The 22,801-nt window shown below is 40.8% G+C and overlaps 1 protein-coding gene across 1 annotated transcript; it reads left to right on the forward strand.

Annotated features, from left to right (window-relative positions):
- The first annotated feature begins 850 nt into the window (after positions 1-850).
- LOC139718099 (coiled-coil domain-containing protein 178-like) lies at positions 851-21,892 on the forward strand. The gene is made up of 19 exons (XM_071629590.1): positions 851-1,079; positions 1,611-1,721; positions 2,374-2,664; positions 3,302-3,475; positions 4,297-4,515; positions 5,721-5,871; positions 6,754-6,823; positions 7,346-7,488; positions 8,561-8,664; positions 9,544-9,689; positions 10,278-10,414; positions 11,200-11,383; positions 12,136-12,360; positions 13,172-13,285; positions 16,157-16,302; positions 16,784-16,943; positions 18,922-19,071; positions 19,786-19,971; positions 21,442-21,892. Exons 1-19 carry the CDS (start codon positions 851-853, stop codon positions 21,625-21,627), a joined length of 3,126 nt encoding a protein of 1,041 aa, XP_071485691.1. The 3' UTR covers positions 21,628-21,892.
- The last annotated feature ends 909 nt before the right edge of the window (positions 21,893-22,801 follow it).

Here is a 22,801-nt window from a genome sequence, read left to right on the forward strand (position 1 = left end):
CAATTCTAGCACGGCGCATTTTTCAGCGGCCTTGAATGCGCATTGACATTGTCATTGAGCGTCCATATCTCCTGACCAAATTCTGATCGCGGCGACCATATTCTGGGGGATTTTCAAGGTGATCGGTCTATTTTGCCATTGGGATTTTGTGAAATTCTGTGATGTAGAGTCTAGGATTGTCTAGACCCTTCTACACCCTATTTAACAAAATAAAAATTGAGACTAAAAAAAATTGATATACTCTATCTAACATACATTGCTGTAGATATGATTTCTGTATGTGTTATTTTAGTTTAGAAAATAATGCAGAAAAGCTTAAATGACCAAATACTGGGGGTTTTACCCTGTATCATGCTAGATAAGATAGTAATGGAATACATTGCACTGCTCTCAGCTGCTTTTTAATTTCTAGTGAATCTACCCCCTTTTTGTGCTCTGTACAATCACAGTAATTTAAGAAACTTTACATGAGGGATATCAATTGCAATGTGATGGGGTGTACTTTGTGTATAGTATTATGGAACTACTGTATACTGTAAATATAGAGAGAACTTTGGCAGCACATAAATCTAAACTGTCTTTCTGTATGTGATATCATCATAATTATGTCTCTGTTTTAAATATATCACAGGACATGGCACAACACTTTGCTGAACTGTAGATCAACAGATGAGGTACCTTTGCGGAGGAAAAGCCGCATGGAATTTAAAGTGACACAGCACCGGCATCACTTTACCCAGCGAGAGACCAACCTCTGAGATTATGGATTGCCAGGCACCAACATTGGTAGAGAGAAGCCAGTAGTAAAGAATCATTGCATTTGTTCACTGAAAGGTGACATTTCCTCGTCATGAGTGAGAACGCTCAACGCCCGGCAGTGAAAATCACTGTGGAAGATGAGAACCAAACGGAGACCCACACGACGTCGTCCACTGGTAAGAGTGAGAAACCTAAGGCTTTCATCACTCAGCCAAGAACTGGGTCGCTCATCAGTCACTCGTCTGAGAACTTCAGCACAGGGGCGTCGACCATCACAGGAGGGAGATACCAGTCAACAAGTCTCCTGCCCAGCAAAGCAGGTCAGCCGACAGAGAGTAGTAGAGTCCTACTCATTGGCATTTGACACATGTTCCTCCATCATTACATAAAACTTTCCTGATATAAAACATAAATGATATCAAACAATATCTACATTTTTTTTTTTAGACTCTACATTAATATTGAACAAGTAAATATACATTTATATGCCATGTTTTCTCTTTGCATTTTTCTATGAATATTTTCTAGTGTATGCAATAACTCAAGTCTAGTCTGAATCTGACTTCAGAGGGAAAATTCCAGACAATCGTCATAGTTTCGCATCATGTAGTACATGACTTGATAGTGCCATGAATAGATTTGTGGAATTTATTGTGCTCTGTGAGCAGACGAACGATACTCTGAAAACCCCCCCCCCCAAAAAAAAAAAAAAAATTACACTGAACAAGGATGTCATAGCAGGCTCACGTATTACAGTATTAAATGTAGCAACGTAGCAAATGATTTTTATTGATAAGTCTGAAGGAGTTACAATCATGTGTACTATGATTGATTATGATGTCATTTGGCAGGGTCACTTCTAGAAAGTTCCGTCTACTGTGGGCGTCCGGACAGTGGAGAAGGTGATTCTGGAATTGATGAGGAGAAAGAAAGTCCACGGCTGACAAGAAGAGAGGCAGAAGGTACTTTGCATTGTGTGATGATACTGACTTGGTCTTCAGAGTAGACTAATCTACCTGCTCTACTGAAAGAAAATGTGATCAAAATCTATACTACAGAATACAAATGTATGTGCTAAATGAAGGTATATTATCCACTGCTGGATTGTAAGGAAAAGAGAATAAGTATTTCTTTAAAAATTTAGCTATTTCTGGATTTCTGGATTTTCTGGAAGCTCTACCTTTTGGTAGCCTGAAAGTGGACCTGCACAGTTTGTAAGCTTTACTAGTACAGTAAAATGAGGAATGTTCGCATGCATTTTGATTTGCGAATTTTGTGAAAGCTGAGTTTCGCAAAATTAAAATGCACGCTAAAGATCTTGTCTACACTGTCTGTATGCATTGAATGTTAGAGGCAACTTGCGAAAATTTGATGCCGCGAATAAGGCCGTTGGCTCCCATTCGCGAAAAATATCATGCTGCGAAGATATCATGTTTTACAGTAACTGTTGCCTACAGAGTTCAGTCATGCTGATGTGAGTGATAATGGGAATATGTTGTCCAATAGATCATACACTTTCGCTTAAAACAAACAACGCAGTGATTGCTGATTTTCATGAAATGACCATTGCACATACAAATAATAACTAGCTTGTTGCCTTTTTCTGCATTTCAGACATAATCTACCCCCTGCCTGAAGGATGGCCGCGCCTCCAAGACAAGATCTTTCGCAGGCGGGCGCTCTTCTTCCGCAAGCCCATGCCGCCGAGCATCGCCAAGGCGGTGGAGCAGCTGCAGCTCCTGCAGGACCGGATCGAGGCCTGGAGCCGCGAGGTGGAGCTGGAAATCCTCAGCAGGAGATCATCGGTCATCTCTGCTGCCGGTGGTGGACCACCACAGGATATGAGCCTGTCGCCCCGTCAGGCTGGGGCGAAGAGCACTCGCTTTTCAGCAGCAGAGGGCAAAGGTCAGGTCGATTTAAGCAGCGGTTGCCCATTTCTAAACTGTGTTAAGTATCGCCTGCTAGGTCTTTTTATACTCCTGGCAAACAAAGTTTGAGGGTGGTATATAGGAATCAGCTTGTGGTCAGTTGGTTGGTCAGGCAGTCAGTCTGTTGCAAATGTTACCAGTTTTCAAGTGATGCAAACAAACTTTGCTACACAAGTTGAGTTCTATATGTAGGTGTGCATGGCACTTTTTCTAAAGTAGCAGAAAGTACATTGCCATGATACAAGCTTCAGTAGCTGCAGCACTGATGTTTGATGATTTCATTTTTTCATTTTTTTTTTTCATGACAATGGTGAAAAAGCCTCATGGCACAAATTGTATAGCTACCACTGATGATGTATATAATCACAGAATTTTGGCTGTTTCCACAAGCAGGCATTGCTGCATGCACCTGTACATTCCAATGAAACATTGCTGTCTGAATCAGTTACAGTGAAGATGAATACTCTGAGTCACTTACTAGGATTTAGACTACAAAGCCCTCGTTTGTGATGCACTTTTGTGACACTGGTAAAAATAGTCACTTTGTAGTGATTTCTACCCATCTATCATATTCTCCTTCTCATTCTTCTTAAATGTGGAAAAAAAAAAAACAGTGAGGAAGCAACTTCGGTTTGCTACGGCATCGGGGAGAACTGAGAGCCAGTTCTCAACGGCCACATCCATCCAGTCCAGCCCCACCCCATCCATAGGAGCTCCGAAGGGGAAAGCCCCCTCCATGTCCTCCTACGACTTCATGGTTCAGGGTGTTGGAGGGGAGGTATCAGAGAGTGAGTCAATTTCTCCTTTGAAATCCATGTTTGTGGTCCATTTCCACACACCAAGCAGGAAAGTGCCGATTGAAGCCGAAGTTTTTCACATGTAGTTACCGACAATATCCAGAATGATTGCTGTGATGTAGTTCTACAGAGTTTAGCCACCTGTTAAAGGGTCAAATGAGGTCTCAAAAAGTAGCAGCAACTATTTATACTTCTTTGAATGTAGTGTACCTGCACAGCATGATGAACTATGAAAGCAACCTGCATATCAGCAGTGCAATTGGCCACATTAATGGTCCAAATGATCTCATCACTGGCTGCTAACACATCAATGGTCTTGAAGGGCCTTCCATCTTGTCAACTAGTTTTGCGTCATCAGATGTTGCTCTATTTCCTAAATTCCCAAAGTCTTCTTCCAGTGTCGCCATTTTATCACCTTTACGTTAGCTCTCATCTAATATGTCTCAACTTTTGAGAAAAGACACAGTGATAATGCCTTCTCCACACCTAGACAAACTCTTATGAATGAAATCTATATGAACATCACCTTAGTCCTAGCTGTGTAACCTCCCAATGCATAATGCAACACGTTTGTTGCCACGCATTAATAGTTGTCTGGGCTACTGTTCATAGAAATGTCTCTACCCAGCCCCATTTTAATGTTCCAATCATGTCATTTTTATCACTAATATTGTAGTTGCTATAGAAGTACTAGGAGTAATGAAGTTGTTGCGCGTAATATCAAGGAGCTGCTTTCCCCCCCTTTTTTTGGTTATCTTTTGTTTAAATTATGTGTTCATACAAATGTGATGCACATTCCCTTTTCCCTACAGTGGACAGCCTTGCAGACCTTGAAGAGGAACCAGTCCCCCACCTCGGGGCAGAGGAGGTCATTGACGAGGTCGTGACCCTGCTGGGTCGCCTGGAGACGGACCGTGCCGACACGGAGGGGTTGTTTCAGAAGGAAAAGGTGCGCGTGGAATGGCTGCAGGGAAAGATTGACCGCATCTCCCAGAAGCGCCTGTATGAACTGCCCCGGGTCGTTCAGCAAGGTGAGCAGCTTTTTGATGCTTCATTGCTGAAAAAAAAAAAAATTGAGAATGCTTGTCGGTGAACTGAATAAGCTCAGAAAAGAACAGCCTGCTGCCAATGTGCTATATATGCATTATTGAAATTTGCTGTTAGATATTTTGTGTCATTCTATTCTGCCATAATGGTAAGCTAGCATATTTCTGCAGAATGTAATGTGCAGCTAGTGTATTGCTGAAATGCATACACTTTTTTTTTTTGTCTCTCCGAGTTTGTAACCAGCTGAATGAATTTGACATTGAAATGGTTGTGCAAATAAATATTGTAGATATCTTTGCAGACTCAAGGGAAAGGCTGGTGATTTTCAGTTGTTTTCTGGTATGATACATGTGAGATATCTATAAAGGCTGATACCCTTAAGTGTACCACGTGACTCGTGCCCTTTGCCCTTTGACCCACACCCCTTGGCTCATACCCTCTTGCGTGTCCTGTACCTAATACTCATTGCCCCTTTGCCCCATTTCCCTGTGGCCCCATATGCTCCATTCTCCCATGCCCAGTGACCCTATGATGTTTCCATGCCACTATGCACCTAAAACATACAGAAAATCAAAGTATATGTATTAAAGGGACTGTACAGTACTGGTTGAGGTAGGGATTCATGTTTTGAATATTCCTAAGTGAGATAATGAAAAGCCTCTTATGAAATATGAAAGAGCATGTAATTTTAAGAAGGATTCAACGTTTATTTGATGAAAATTGGTTTTCAAATGGCTGAGATATAAAAAAAAGTGCTAATGATAAAAGGTGACATGCCCCAACTTTATTAGTATCTCTTTGTTTCACCCTGTTTTTGGATATCTCAGCCATTTCAAAACCGATTTTCATCGAATAAACTCTCGATACCCCTTAGAACTGCATGCTCTTTGACATCTCATGGAGTGGTTTCTGAATATCTCACAAAATGTTAAAAGCTAAATCTTCACCTCGACCAGAACTGTACACACCCATTAATGTTTGTTAATACATTGTATGTCTATAAATACACACAGTATTTCAGATTTTCTGCATGTGTGTCAATTAGATAGGATAGATTAAAAAGATCACATCTTCTAATTATCCAAGCAACCTATATCAACTATGGTGTAAACATTTATAATAGGATACTTGTATATTCCATGCCTCATTATTCATCTAAAGTATCTCATCTGTGCATTCTTCCCTGCAGAGCATCAGGCGTGTGCAACCGATATTGCCGAGTTGAAGTGGCACAATGCCTATAGAGGGCGCCAGAAGGACCGCATCCAGGGCCAGGTGGAGAATGCGGAGATGCTGAACGAAAGATTGCATGAGGACATTGCCTTTGTGGAGAAGCACTGGTGAGAGTTGAGACCAATTTGTGAAAATATTTCATGCCCCATGCACAGTGCTGACAGTGATATACATTTTCAGGCTGTCTTTCGATGTAGGTTATTACTTTCTTAACCTGTTGAGGACGAGTCCCGAGTATATAACTACTCGGGCAAGCATCTATTGGAAATGGGTGTTGTAGCAAAATCAAACTGTCCTCAAGGGGTTAATGCAGGGGGTCACAAGAATTATAATCTAATATTTGTGAAAATGGTTTAAGGATGAAGTGTTACATGGCAGTCAACTGGATATCATTTGGCAAAAATGTGAAAAAGGCAAGTATTGCAGTTTGGAATCAAATTTTCAGTTTTACTGGTTATGCATGAACATGTAAAAACATCATCATGAATTACAAATTATTCAACATTGAGTGTATTTAGTACATAAATGTCAAATAGTCGAACAATTCTCTTTGTGGATTTAGAGCAAGATCCAGTGACGGCCTGAACTAAATTCTAACATTCAGTTTACCATGTGGAAAATTCAACAAAGTGGATGAACAACTCACTGCGACAAATACTACATATCAAGTGATGGTGCCTTCGATATTCATGTCATAAACACCACATTGTGTTCACACCAGCTAGCCTAACACAATGAAAAGAGAAACCTCACACCATGATAAAGGGTATCTTCATTGTTTGTAGCCATGTAATGTTTAGTCACATACCATGGTAGTTTCTTTAACTCCATGATTATAACTAGCTGGCTAGTATTCTATATAAAAGTTAGCACTATTCTTAAAGAAGTGCTCTCGAGAGGCCAAATGCTATTGTAGGAATCCTTATTCTGTACCAGGCAAAGAACTTGACACCCAAGCATTGTCACACTTTTTGCATTGTTACCCATAGTCCGCTCGTCGAGGAGAAGCTGGAACTCGAGAGGGGTGCGATGAAACGAATAGACGAGGCCCAGGAACAGGTAAGCAGATGCAGTCAGTGTGTGGGTGCACCCAATTCACACCCAAAACAAAATGTGAAAGAGGAAAAGGCTCCTCAAAGTTCATCCTCACCCTGCCTCCTGAATGTCATAGTCTGTGACCTGCTGATGTAATATTACAGATAATTCGAATTTTCAGTACATTTAGCTGATTTTGTGGAGATCATGTACATTGTCCTCATTCCATCATATGCAGGGATTTCTTTATTGGTTCATATCTCTCATAACTTCTGTTGCTTTGAATAATTCAATACTTTTTTTTCTCGTAAACCAGTAAATATGCTCATTCAAATTGCCATCTAGCAAGTAAGCTCTATTGCTCTTTCTGAATGCAACACATGTGACATTTGAATGGTAGAATGGTTTGTACAGTTTGACACCTTGACTTGACAGTCCATAGAAGTACCGTTATCTGATGGCAACAGGTTCTTACTTGTATCTCATGTGGTCCTCTCTGTGCAATTCTGCATTTTGTGTGTGTGTGTGTGTGTGTGTGTGTTTTAGACTGAGCAAGAGTTGAACAAGACCATTGAGAAGCTGAAGCGCACGGAGAACAAGTCCTCAGAGGCCCACGGGAAGGCAGACAAGGAGCGTGAGCACATAAAGAAGGAGCTGGAGTCAGTGAGGGAGACTTTAGAGGAGATCAAGTAAGTATTACAGCTCCTGGAGCATGATTCGCAAAGGAATTTAGATGATATTAAAGTCAAGATCAACTTATAATTATGGAATGCCATTGGCTTCCATGATCAATTGTATTCAGTGTTTTCAGAATCCACTTCAAGTTGTTATAAAAATTTATACAAAAAATCCCTTGTCACTTATTTCATCTTATACGCTAATGGCTGCCTGAGTTTCCAAAGATTTCATTTTCATGTGGAAGTTAGAATATCAGTGACGAGGAGTAAATACGCAGTGAACCATCATTTTACGTTAATCTTTCAGATTGACTTAGATTCTTTATGAACCCCCACCCCCCTGGCTTCACATGACATTTTAATGTTGATCCTTGTACAATTCAGCAGAAGAGTTGTGAGGTGGTTTGGAAGTGAAAAAGATTACAAAGACAGAGCACCCATGTTTTCCTTATCACAGTTATGATTATGTGGGCTAGATTAACGAAAAAGACAACTACTATAATCAAAATGTTGAAGAGAATATAAAGTTCAAGTTCTTTGAGGTAATAATCAATGAGACTGTGAAGGCATGCAGAGATAAGTTTGAACTGTTAGCATCATTGTAATACTTTATAGTATTAAGGCACTGATTTGGATCAGTCGTTTGCGCGTCTACCTCCAGATCCAAAGGACCCAGGTTTAATTTTCCAAGTCTCACTGAGCAATGTTGTGTGTAAGCATTCCGTCCCCGTATGTGGCAAAGCACTCTGTCCCTCAGATAGGACATAAAATGGAGATGCCTTATGTGAGTCATAGCCACGACTCACGCTCGTTAAAGATTCCACTTCATTCATTCATCGCAAAGAGCATGGTGCTAACTCGGTGAAGTGGTCTACCTACCTGCCCTCACAAGAAAACGGCTGAAAGATGCCAACCCCTCGTGGTTCGCCCCAGGTGACTGACATTAGCAAACTTTTATCAACCAGGCACGTTGTGCCATACGTTCTGATGAATGAATGAATACTTTGTAATGTTACTTAATATCTATTACATAATATGTGATATTTATTACATATTTGAAATGTCCCTTGTCTGATCTGTGCAGTCATGAGCTGGAGGCAGCCAAGGTCCTCCATTCGACATACACGAGTCAGTGTTCAGACCTCCGGACCAAGATCAAGAATGCGGAGCATGAGAAAATTGTACTTGGTAAGACATCCTTGAGCTCATCATCTCGGAAAACCCTCCCCCTACAGCATCTAGAAATAATAGTCACCTCCCTTCAACATCCAAATCATTTCATTAACATGTGACTCGTGAATGCTGAAGAGCATGGAGAAAATGCCGTCATACCAGCATAGGTTTTCTTGGTAAATGTGCAGTTGCCAAGCAAGCAAATGATGGGGGGATTTCTCCCACTGTGATGGTAGGATTTCAAGTCACCATTTTAATGCCGGGGTGCTCTCAAGGCACCCAACTTGATCAAACCTCATTGTACCATATGTCCCCCAAAATTACAATGGGACCCTCTGCAATGATAACTTTATAAATTGTGAATCAATCCAGATACAATTTCAGGGTAAGAAACTAGAACTTATTACCCACAACCTACAGAAAACCCCTCCTTCAGTGGTCACAGAGAAATGAGGATCTTTGTAGAGCATGCCAGGAATCCCTTCCCTCCAAGTTCTGTCTACTAGTATTGTGTTCACACATTAATATGCAGTTCCAAGAGCATCCAAGTGAACTTGGAAGAAACAGATCCACGACATGCTTTACAACAATCCCCATTTCTCTGTGACTGCTTTTTAAAAGCAAATCAATTTTTTTCCCCTCCCAAGATATAGGTACACTATATTCTTAGACCCTGAAATAGCATTCAGACAGTTTAATCATATTGAAAGTTATCAATGCGGAAATCCGATTTTAATTTTTGGGGGGAGACTTACTGTAGAAGTGATAAAGAGCAATTCTGCAATAGCATTTTTTGTAATCTAGCCATCCACATTGGATGTAGCCATAGCAGAACACAGAAGACAGACGTGTGTTTTCATGCATGATTCTGTTCATGTTCTGTCCAAAATGCAGAGACCCGAGAGGAGAACTCGAGAAAGGCGGAGAAGATTCAGACCACTAAGATAAAGCAGGTCCGCGATCAGATCGTGGAGGCGGAGTTTGATCACCGGAAGCAGGCGGACAACAACTACCAGCTGAACAACAAGACTGAGACACTGGTGAGATGTGACAATAGTGCACAAAATGAGAAAACAAACCAAACAAATCCAACAACAAAGCAGTGTTAACCATCTCCAGTACCCTTCCCAAGATTATCACTTCTAATGTTGTTTTTTTTTTTTCATTCTGATGTAAAACTTATACTGACCAAGTGTATTGATTGTTGAACTTGAATGCTTTTAATGGCATTTTAATAGTAATTGTCTTTAGTTTTATTGGGACTTTGTCCCAGGCTCAATGAAATGTGTACCATCAAAGTAGAAGCCATTCCTTAGCCAAGTGGTTTCGTGACATTTGCTGCTGCGATAATTGCTCCCATGGAATATCTGTTAGCTATTAAAGCAAAGCATAAATTCTGCCCACAAAGATAACCCTGACCCAAATCCTAATTCTCACATCAAACTAAACCTAAAACCCCATCGCAACCATACCCGTACCCCTAAGTCCGTAGTGATGAAAATAAGTCCAGAGCAATTGCGGCAGGAGCAAATGTTGTGTCACAGACACAATCACTGACAAACAGAAAACAAGGCATCATATTGTAGGAGAGGTCTGTGACGAGATTTTGTTTCTCTGATATAATACAGAGGAAAGAGCACAAGAGCCTGGTGACTCGTCTTGAGAAGGAATGCAAGGAGAACCTGGCCGCACTGCGCCACCGAGAGCAAGGCTGCCGGGAGATGATCATGACCATCGAGGACATCGAGTCCAAGATCCGCCACTGGTGAGCCCATGCACCCGAATTCCTGTTTATTTGGAAGGAGTTTTGCGTTCCCCTGGCAAAGGATTCTCTTCGTAAATCTGTTTCATTGTCTTCTTGTTCTTCTTGTTCTCTTCTATTATTCCTTCATCTCCTTCTTCTTTGTCTTTTTTCATGTGCAGTCTTCCTCTTTCCTTGCTTCTTTTTGTTTAGTCCTTTTTATTCCTTTCAAAACCTCGGTGCATTTTATTAGAGTGTGTAAGAGGCACCTGCTGAGTTTTGGACAGTGCAATCCTCAAAATGAGTATGACTACCCTTCAATGGGAAAAGCAGTTTTCGTGCTTCGAGTAAGAAAATGGACGAAACAAGTGGAGAAATGTAATGTGGAATGATTATGTAATATGATGTCTTGTGATGTCTTCATGTCATTTTTCTGTGTGTAATAAGTCCATCCTATTATTCTATTCAAAGGAGTGATATATTATGACTGAACAAAGAAAAGAAAGATAGAATCTACCCTGGGAATACATGCACTCTATATTAACTCCCTTTCATAACAGAGTCTTCGGGACTGGCAGTTTTCTTTTGCTATATCGTAATTTCATTAAAGCAGAACAGTGAAATATATAAAGGTATATAGAGGATGATTTTGGGACATGAATTTTTACTTTGCTGTAACAGGAAATTTTGTTATAACCATGTTCGTTATAATGGGAGTACACTGTAGACGTGCTCTACTCTTGCAGCAAGTCCCAGCTTAGGTAAGAATATCTCGTAATCGTTTTGTCCGTATGTGATGCACTGTGCAGCAAGAAGCAGAAGGTGTCCGATGCAAAGAACATGGAGCGCATCAAGCGTGAGATGGCCAAGGTCAAGACCCAGCTGGGCGTGGTGGATGACGAGTACCAGAAGATCAAGGTCATCAACGTGGCCGTGAGGAACAAACTGACCGGCGAGGAGGACAAGGCTCGGGCCATGGAGGATTCCCTGCAGGTTGGTCATCACCCAGTGGTCACTGCTGTCCCTCCTTGACCCCATGAAATCCCTACACCATCTTATGTTTCATTATTATCCCCTTCCATGCACTTCCTTCCCATTGCCACCACAGTTCATGTCTGAAAAGCAGCGTGGCAAGTCTGCATTATGTGTTCTTTGTGTGTGTGTTATCTTTTTTTTTATCAGAGTTCCAGCAAATGACCTGGCTTTTGGCGTGATGCAACATGAGCAATCAAACTCAAAATTGATCTGTTGTATAGAGTCTCTGCCTGTTAGTGTTTGTCTGTGAGATAACTCAGTTGGTAGCGTGTCCGCCTCACGATCCAAAGGACCCCAGTTTGATTCCCAGGTCCCACTGAGCAATGTTGTGTGTAATCATACCGTCCTCTCTAATAAGATGCAAAACACTCTGTCCTCGGATAGGACATAAAATAGAGGTCCCGTGTTTGAGAGAGTCACAACTCGTGGACATAAAAGATCCTGCTTTAGATATTCATCGCGAAGTGCAGGGTGTTTAACCCGGTGAAGTGGTCTCATCTTATATATCCAACTGTCCGATGGACCCCATGGAAGACCAGCTATTGCAGCTGAATATGCGCTATCCAACCATGTTTCCAGATGGAAATCAAATCAACCAATCATATCAGTGCAGCCATGTTTTGTTTAGTGTTGAATAAAGAAAATGTTCAGCAGTCAACTGCCTCATTTTGAGAAAGTGACTCTAAACCTGGCTAATCTCTCCCAACCAGAACACAGTGGACAGCCTGAAGAAACAGTTGAAGGAGGAGACGCACAACCGCACTGTGCTGCAGGCCCGCATCATGGCGGACTCCACGGACCTGGCCAAGCGGCAGGTGGAGGCCAAGAAGAAGAAGGCCAAGGTGATGGCCAAGGCGCTGGAGGTGGACGAGATTGTGGCCAAGGTGCTGACTGAGACCAAGAAGCTCCGGGCTCGGAGAGCTGAGAAGCAACAGGTTAGTCTTTGCAACTGATTGACAATTGATTGAACAGGTTAGTCGTTGTGGTGATGACGACGATGATGATAGTGATAATGGCGATAATGTTGATGATACTGATGATTAACATGTTGATGGTGATGATGATGAGAATAATGAGGATGATGATAGTATGTTGATAGTGACAGTGCGAATTGTGGCCCAGGTGCTGACCGAGACCAAGAAGTTCCGGGCGCTGAGAGCTGAGGAGCAACAGGTTAGTTGTGATTACAAGGTGAGGGATAATAAATATTGATGATGGTGATGATGATGATGATGATGATGATGATGATGATGATGATGATGATAATGATGATGATGATGGATAGTGATGGTGTTGATGACAAATAGGTATGATTATGATGAGGAATAGTTATTATGATGATGATGATAAATAGCTATTATGATGATGATGATTAATAGCGTGATGATAGATAGTGGTTGTGATGATGATGATGATGATGATGATAAGAATGATGACGGTGAGGCTGATGATCTATAGGATGTTGATGTGACAAGAAGGGTGCTAATGTAGTGACGATGGCAATGACGATAGCACTAATAATGATGATAATTATGGATTATAATTGAGAGAAAAATAGTTACTCCCATGCTATTGTCTTGAATGTCGCTCATTAATGTACAATCTTATGTACAATGTACAATGTACAATCTTATGTATGTGATATACAACATGAAAAAGATAGAAAATAGATGTTTTACAAACTTGAAACTTGAAACTTGAATGTAATTATTTTGATTATAAAAGCTAATACTTTGCTACTTCCAGGCCATCAACAAAATCAATCAAGGTATGGAAGATCTGAAGACAGAAGAGGAAGAGCTCAGAGCTGATCATTTTAAGAAGAAAGCTGAACTAGAGCCCAAGCTTAAACATCTATTGGTAAGTCAGTTTTCAGTGCTGGATGAATGGCTGCTGTCCCATCCTGTGCTAAAGGTTTAACTAATTGAATTATGTTTTGATTCTACCATTGTACCAAGTAAAGACCACGGCGGAATTGTTATAGTTTTGATCAAGGGAGACCTCATTAATTCATTAGCACATTCCTGAGCAGAAAAGGAAAAGATTTTTGGAAAATGTTGCAAGTTTTATGGCTATGTTTTCATATGGTTACTCTTTCATAAAAAGATCAAGTAGGCAGGAAGTTCTAGTTTTATCTTTGGCAGTGATCAATGGACCTTGTGCACAGTACTAAGTATGGCTGGGAAATTGTCACTTTGTCAAATCCCATTTTATGTAGTACTCAATTGGTCTCATCCAACATTTTCTAATCCTGTGTAGATTAAATGGGCTTTATCCTTGTTTGATGATCTTGAATTTAGACCAACTGATATTAGACAAAGTGATTATAAACTCTCAGTTCACCTTCTCATTGTATGATACTTTTCAAGTTGAGTGCTGCATCAATCAAGGAGTGGTATGTTGGCATCATAAACAATTGGATCTGCATTTGGTGAAAGAGCATGGTTAAGCTCCTACCCTAAGAAATGATTTTCACCCTGGCAGTCGCAGTGTAAAGTCTCTGGAAAATATACTTGAGAGAGCTGAGGACATTTCAATTTTCCATCTGTATGTTCTTGATATCATTGTTGTAAAGCTTGTGTTGAAAAAGTCATTTGGTTCCATCTGTCCTTTGTTCCTCAAAATGGTTTTGGTGACTCTTTCCCATTTTATGATTGGTAGTACTAGTCCTATAGGCCCTACTGGTATTTACTGTTGTAATAAGTGATATTAGTTATACATGTATCAGTTTGTTTTATGCGGTATGGTACTGATCTGTTACCCTGTGGCCTGTTTCCCCTTTGTTACAATGTCTGTAGGAAGTCAACGTAAGTATATTCCAAATCATTTGACCTTTGACCCTCATGAGACATATGATGCTGACATCAATGCTTCAATCATGGAGCACCAGCAGTGCTCACCTTTGCCCCACCCACATTGGTGTGAGAGCACCCACGTTTCTTCACCCTGTTCCCTCATGCCTCCAGTCAAAATGTTGATCACTGCAAAAACTTCTGTCGTCTAAGGACGAACGGTCATTTGCTATATCCAGTAGTAAATCCTGTCATATTTAATGTTTTGCAATATTCAGCAAAAATTAAAAATGAATACATCAGACCAGGACAAAGAAAAACAATATTTTTTTTTTCAGTTAGACATAAAGGAAAGTCACTAATGCAGAAAGCAGGGTAAAATATTTTGTAACACATAATCTTGAAAGGTATAGCAAATTCTATCATGGCCTTTTTCTTCTGGAGCAAAGCAAACATAAGAAATGACTGCATGGATGCAAATATAATTATAAGACTCAAAACTCTTTTGTAAAAATGGTCATTCCAGGAATTCTTTGCCACAGAGATATTTCACAAACAAATTGTATCCACCTTAACAGTCATTAATTCAAAACCATTCTAATTTGGCAGTCTAGGCAGTTTTGAATAAGATAAGACCCCAAATTGTTTTTCTGTGCTGCTTGTTTTTCATCTCTGTTAAAAAAACAAAAACAAAACAAAACAAAAAATGAGAGGAGCTAATTTTCCCCTTACTTGACACGCACAAGACTGCAGTTTAATGCAAACCTGGTGGTGGGATTTTTTTTTTTTTTCATGTTCTTGTGTACACATCATTCAACCTTAGTTGGAGATAACCCTTTTGGGCATTCTGATGAGTGAAATGTGCACCACATTTTATACCTTGCATTTGCCATGGAATTTTCGTGATAATTATGTGCCCCAGAATCACAATCTGTCAGTTTGGAGTTACATTCTGTCCATGAGCAGACAATGGTCATCTGAGCAAAGTGACATAATGAGACACAGAGTTGTAATGAACAGTGTCGTTGACAGTGCCTGAATGGTCATTCTATGTTGCAGTAAATGAATGTTTGTCAATAATCAATGACCCATTTAGCATTAAAGCGAGTTAGATTATGCAAGTTGGTGATATCTAGCTGCTCAAGTGTTTTAATGTAATGGCTTAAAAATCAGAGTCATTCGAACCATCGCTGACTGTGAACTGGTGTATTCACGATATCAGGCTCTGCCACAACCTCTCTTGGCATGCTTCATGTAGTTTGCCATCAGTGCAGTCTGTCCAACCTAGAGTACAAAGAGAGGAATGCAATTACCTGTACAGCAGTTATGTATCATTTTTAATTCAAAGCTCACTTGCATGTACCCATTAGTAAACATGTGTAAGTCAATTATTTAGTCTCATCAACCCTTATACCAGAAAGAGCAGTACTGGATGAAATTAACATGAGATAGATTTGTGATAATTACTATTTCAGCAGTATGAGCAAAGCCTACCAGTTTTCATTTTTGTACACTCTGTAAAAAATCCTTAAAAGGAAAATTAGTTGGAAGAAAATCCAGATCTCTTGTTTTGGTTGGCATTGTAGTTCACAGGTACACAACTGGCACACAATTACATATGGTTTAAAACCACAAAGAGAGTTACAGAGACATAGCAGTTGTTGCCATAATAATTTTCCCACTCTTTTTTATTTTGTGTGTGTGTTATAAATAGACAATACTTTCTCTATTGGCTTTTTGATGGTAAACTCAGATGTTGCAGAGTAAAAGCATGAAACATCTGAATTACATCTAGAAAGTGGTATTGATCATGATGTCATAATACAAAAGGAAACTTGATCAGTTTCTAGAAAAGGAAAATGTACATATTTTCAGAAGCTCGTTACATTTCCTTGACTAATTACACACTTCGTCTTGTTAATCTTGTGCGGGTGTATAGGCGGAGATCTTGAACAAGCAGCGTCGGCTGGACCACATGGCTTACAGGACGGATCTCATCAACAAGAAGCTGGCAGAGATGGCTCAGTCAGAAGGCTTCATGAATAGGGTTATCAAGAACACCTCTGAAGAGATCCAGGAGATGAGGTGGGTGATCTGATTAAACTCATTTTTCATTTTTGCATTTTCAGGATTTCTATCCAGAACAGTGTAACAGGTGTATGACAAATTTGATACAATGTTGAAAAGGTGAATTTGCCCCAGATATACCATATATATGGATTCAGTAAATGCAGGAATATTGGTTGAACACTGCAGTAAAGTTCTAGGAAATTGTAAACTCCCTTCAAAACATTTACATTTGTAAACTTATGGTTGAATCCATGTGCTGTTATTACTGGATATGACAAGCACTAAAGTTGTTTTTTGTTTTTTTATATTGGAGTGGTGGAATGATAATGAAAATATGAAGAGAATTTCACGTTTTAATTCTTATATCATAACAAAATGCACTTGATTTACCTCCTTCAGAAGGCAGGGGGAATAACATATGTCTGTAAATAGTTGAGGAAATGCATAATTTTCGTAATTTCATAAATGTATTTTCACTGATTTCTCTTCTGTCCAGTGCTGATGTTGAGGAGATGACCATACAGCTTGAGACTGGTCAGAAACAGCAACGCGAGCTCCAGGTCTCACTGGACGAAGTGACCGGGAGGATTGGTAAGCGAGACACTGGACATCTGGAGCACATGGCTGCCAGGAGGGAAGTGCTGGAGCAACACTTGGTGAGTGTGGGCAGCAGGGCTACAGTGTGGTGCTGAGTAGTGACAGTGTGGGTGGCAGGACAACAGTGTTGTGCTGTGTAAAGACAGGGTGGACAGCAGTGAGACAGTATGATGCAGTATGTGTAAAGAGAGTGTGGGCAGCAGGGGACTGTGTGGTGCTGTGTTAACCCTAACTAGGCCGGGCTATTTAGGTAGATGATGGGGGGGGGGGGGGCGCCTCCCAGGCCCCCCTCCAGATCTTGGCCGTCGACCGCGCTATCGCGACGAAAATTGGCACACACATTGCCTATGATGTAATCTAAAGTACCACGGAGTTAATTTTTGCAAAAATTATCATTTACACTAAATTATGCTAATTTATGCATAATGATGCATGAAATCAGACAATTTGGTATAAATCACTAAATAAAGCTCAAAACAGGCACATTTTTGTTTAAATATTCTTTTTAGTGTTCTTAGCAAATGTAAGAGAAAAAAAATTGCGCAATCAGAAAATAATTCCTAAGTATTTTATTGTTTTTTGAATTTCTTACGTATTTCCTTGTTTTTTCGACTTTATGTTTTTCAGTGTTTTTACAATGAAATTTGTCCGCGACATCGTTCCGAACAAGAAAATATGTTATTAATTGATTTTAATCAATAAAACCCCCCAAAAATCATGCTTTTATGAACTTTGCCTGTAAACACAGTTTGCATTGAAATTGTACATGAATTCACGTTTTTGAGCAATTTTTGGTCTGACATGCACGTGCATATTTATGCGCAACTTCGGAACCGCGCGCCCGGGCATCGCAAATTTGGTGTCAAAAGATGCGGGAGACTCAAAAGAAAAAAGTCATGAAACGTCGCGGCGATAGCTTCTCGCGATAGCGATACATAGCACGAAACGTCAAGGGGGGGCCTCAGAGCCCCCCCCCCCCCCCCCCCCCCGGCCTAGTTAGGGTTAAGACAGTTGACAGCAGGGGACTGTGTGGTGCTGACAGTGTGGGTAGCAGGGGAACAGTGTGGTGCTGTGTTAAGACAGTGTGGGCAGCAGGGGACTATGTGGTGCTGTGTAAAGACAGTGTGGGCAGCAGGACAACAGTGTGGTGATGTGTGAAGACAGTGTGGGCAGCACGACAACAGTTTGGTGCTATGTATAGACAGTGTGGGCGACAGGGGAACAGTATGGTGCTGTGTAAAGACAGTGTTGGTAGCAGGGCAACAGTGTGGTGATGTGTGAAGACAGTGTGGGCAGCAGGACAACAGTTTGGTGCTGTGTATAGACAGTGTGGGCAACAGGGGAACAGTATTGTGCTGAGTAAAGACAGTGTAGGCAGCAGGGGGACAGTTTGGTGCTCTGTGGAGATTGTATAGCAGAGTTGATAGATACATTTTGTAGTATAGTGTAAGCAATGATTTTAGACTCATTAGGTTGAATACAAATGGTGTGGGCAGTGGGATAACAGTTTTCTGTGGCAAGTGGCAATTAATGTAGGCAATGGGGCTCAGTGTTGAGTCTTTGCATGATGATTGGTTGAGACAATTGCCAATTGGGAATTACTGTGGGCAATTGGGGAAAAGTGTGAGTAATTGGGTAACAGTTTGTAGTGGCAAGTGGCAGTTAATATGGCAGTGGGGAACAATTTGGCACCATTCATAATCTCATAATCAGTAAAGGAAATTTAGATACAATCTGAGCAAAAGGGTTAATGTGGACAGGGGAACGGTTTTTGTAATGAAGGATCAGTGTAGGCAGTGTGGATCAGTTTTGACAATGGGTACAGTGTGGGCAATGGAAGAGCAGCATGTGTGCATTTGGATAGGGAAGTTTGTACCTAGTGGAAGCAGTAATGGATATATGGAGACAATGCGGGCAAATTCACCGGGGTAGCCAGCATAAGAGGCATGCAGATCCTGAAATAATATTTAAAGACGTCTTGTTGAGTTCTAACACTGATGATAATTAATGATTGTTTGCCCTTGTCATGTGACGTAGGCCGAACTTCGCGATGCGCTGAAGCAGAACAAGGAGCTGGCCCACGAGTACCGGGAGCTGCAGCAGCACTACTTCCAGATCAAGGAGGAGAGCGTGAACCTGCTGGAGAGGCGGACGGGCCTGGAGGCCAGTCTCAAGGACCACAGACAGGTAGGTGTGGCCGGGGTGTGGTGGTGGGGGGGGGGGGGGGGGGGGGTGGATGGGGGAGAAAGTGAACAGGGTGATGGATGGTAATTGGCTGTTCAAACAAGAAGGATGAAGTTGATTCCAGTAGGAGGTTTGGTTATTGAAAGAAAGGGGACAGTATGCTCCCCTGTCTGTCTGTTTTTGTCTGTGTGTCTCTATTTCCCTGTCTCCCATTGAAAAAGCAAAGGAATTCGTCAGCACAACTCTCTGCTCTCTCTCTCTATCTGTCATATCTCTCTTCGTCTATGTCTCCATCTCTTTCTTGCATTGTTGCACACACATTCTTCTTGTCAAAAAGTAAAGTTTAGCAAAAAAAAGCTGCTGAAAACTGCTTATCCAATAGTGGCGAGCCAATGGAGTAAAATGGAGTCAAAAGGGGCCTGAGCTTTCGATCCTAGCAGAATCTTTGTCAGAGTAAAGTTGATGTAGATGTCTCATCACAAGAAGACTTCAGGAATACAAGTAATTATGATTAGTCCTTTAATTACACGTATTACTACATATATATGAAGTAACCATATGTGGTCGTCCATTCATCAGAAATTTATATGCACTGCTTATTTGTACACCTGTTAGATTTCTCTGCCCTGAAGGCTGTTTTTCAAACCCTAGCAAGTCAAGATAGGCATGTAGGAGGGAGTATGTCGATGATCGCGTTTCCTTCTTTTGCTCCCGCAGCTGAACAGCCTGCAAATTCGTCTCCACCATGCTCTCGCCCACTACTTCTTCATTCGAGGTCTGTTCAACCAGAACGAGCTGGCGCGCTTCGAAGACATGTCGGCCGAGAACGAGAATCGAATCGGGGAGCTGCAGCAGGAAATGGACGCAGCCATCCAGACCATAAGTCTGTTCCTCAATGAGCAGGTAAGCCCACTGTGATATATGTGTGGACTACATTGTCTTCGGTGGAAGAACATCTGTGTGAAAAAGAAGAACTAGACCCTGCTGTCCATGTGTCGTAATGAAGTGGTCAGTGTTTGAACAAGGATGTTCGAGAAATGGAGTCACAACAGTCTTATTCGCTTTGATCCCATGCTCGAAGCCGCCACTCAAAAATATTTGAAGTATGTGTCAAACTGGATCTGCCGCTCAGATGCGAAGACAATTGACTCGTGTCTCATTGCATAATCACCAGCCACTTTCCAAGGAAGATATGTCTTTGTGATGGTAATTACTTTTCGCTATCCCTACTTACAAACGATGGGCGGTAGGCAATGGTAAAGGCACGGGGGTGCGCGAATAGAAATTGCTCAAATATTGCTGAAATAGATATCAAAATTACTAGACTGTATGTGTCTGTATGCTAATCTGACATATTAATTTATAAAGAACTATACTTGAAGATGATACCATATTAGTTTCATTTGGCGGAAATAAGGAGAAAAGTGATAAAACCGGCTTTCCATGAGGGTAAAATTTCAAACACTTTCACAAAATACAGCTCAGATCTACACTTTTGCACATATTTTTGAACGGAATTGACTTTTGTTTTATATGCTTTATCATTAGGTGAAATTTCATTTCATTTGATATAGAAACGAGCAGCATATACCCGATATTGTGTTAGCGTTAAAAATGAATCTTCAGATTGCTCAGAAAGATGGCAGCTTCAAGCATCGAACATCAAAGGCACAAATGCACCTGTGGAAATCTTTTGTCCATCCATAGAAAACTGACAGCTGATTGAATAATTATAGTCAGTTGTAACGCCATCTCTCGAACCTCCTTGGTTTGAAGATTGTATTTCCTGAGATCACAACTTGTAATCCTTGTGATGTTCTGTGGCATTGATTAGGAACTCGAATTTTTTTGCTGCATTATTGATTATGCTCCTGTACACTCTTTTGGGTTTTTTTTTTTGTTATAAGGGGGTCAACTGCTTTGTAATTGGGGTCCTACACTACTTTGTTTTGTGCATTATCGTACAGTTTTGTAATCATTGTTAAAATCATAGATGTCTCAGATCTTTATGATTAAAAATTTGTATATAATTTGTTGGATCCAACCAGTGTTTTGCTTGAAAAGCGAAGGTTCTGTTTAATGAACAGATGTTCTAGATTGTGTCTGTATATCAGATGCAGTGTTCAGCCTTTGTGGGTACCTAATGTTGGAACAATGGAGCATACCTCGATGATTCCAGTACAATGTGTTTTGTTCAAATCAATTCATTTGCAATTATACTTCTTACCTGTTGAGAGTGAGTAAGACTATGTATAAAGTTAATATAGGAATGGCCACTGTAGCTAGTAATATTCGGTCTTTTACTTATTGGGAAGCCCTGCTGCAGTAATAAACTATGGACTAACTAATGATTTTTGTATAATCCTCGTCTAGGTTGATGGAACAGCCACTCGGATGGTGACAGCTGCAGCCAGCACAGCCCTAATGGAGGACATTGAGAAGAGTGGCACTGCAGCAGAGAGCACTGGTCGGCCGTTGGTCACCGGGAGTGCCCAGGCCAAGGCTACTCCAGTGATTCCTCCAATCATCAGGGCCCCAGAGGCCATCAAGACCAACTGACCCTTCGAACGCACAGAGACTGGACAATGCTTTCATGTCTGTCCACATGGCCAGCATGTCTTGATGGTCAAGTAGTCACACACTGCCCCCCCCATTAGCCACCAGCTAAATTGTAGACATTGATTGTTGTTTGACCATGCTAAACACTGAACAACTCTCTGCAACGTGAAAACTGACCATATGCAACAGCCGATGCACCTCTTAGCATCATTAAAGCATGACCATGATTTCAAATTAGGGGTCACAGAGTTTTGATATTACGAGAAAGGGGTTTGGATAAGTTTTTGCTGCATTCAAGCCTTCAACTGTCTTTTGTGGATAGCATGGACCTCAGGCTTTTTTTTTTTTTTTTTTTTTTTTTTTGAGAGAGAGAGAAGTTCTTAAAGCTTTTCTAAATAGGAGCCAGACACACTCAACCAACGCCATATAGTTTGCAAGTTCCTGTGCAGATATCTAATAAATATGTATTTTGTCCCAGGCAGGAATGACCAGTGGTGACCAATGGCTCTTGATCTCCAGGAGGACTAACACAAACTGTCACTCTGTATCACAATCTTCACTCAATACCAGTCAAGTTTTAGCTTGATTTAGGGGGAAAAATCTAATATGAAAGTCTAGTGGTTTAGAAGTGTAGAAAGATAACAAAATTTATTCTCCCATATATATTATGACATGAATTGTTAAAATGAATGTTTTACACTCTAGAACAAGCTAGATGCTTTGGTCTGACTCATGTGGAATCTTGGTTGACTGCAGATACTGTATGTAGATACATACAGTGAATAGTGCTAATATCTGATAATTTTGCCATTGCTAACTGTCTTTACATTATATTCAGTCCCACACATATTATCCGATGTCAGCTTTAAATGTTTCTCAACGAACGCAAAACTTGTCTATGCAATTATTGTTGATGTTGTATCCGCCAGACTAGTGGACAAAGTAGCCAAGACAATATTACTTAATGCATCCATGTAAAACAATGTAACATTGTTTCTGTGACGTGCAGACAGCCTTATGTAGCATGTGAACAATTTTTGTGCCTAAAGAGTGCCATGAGCTCCGTAAATATATGCTTGTATAGATTTGTTTCGAAGTATGTGATTGTGATATTCTTGCCAGAGTGGACAGTCAGGTAGAATTCTGTGTATATAGGGAAGCAGTTTTAATGTAA

The sequence above is a fragment of the Diadema antillarum genome, unplaced genomic scaffold (assembly GCF_040938485.1).
Source record: "Diadema antillarum isolate AM-2024a unplaced genomic scaffold, OU_Dant_1.0 scf00000088, whole genome shotgun sequence".
Taxonomy (NCBI): domain Eukaryota; kingdom Metazoa; phylum Echinodermata; class Echinoidea; order Diadematoida; family Diadematidae; genus Diadema; species Diadema antillarum.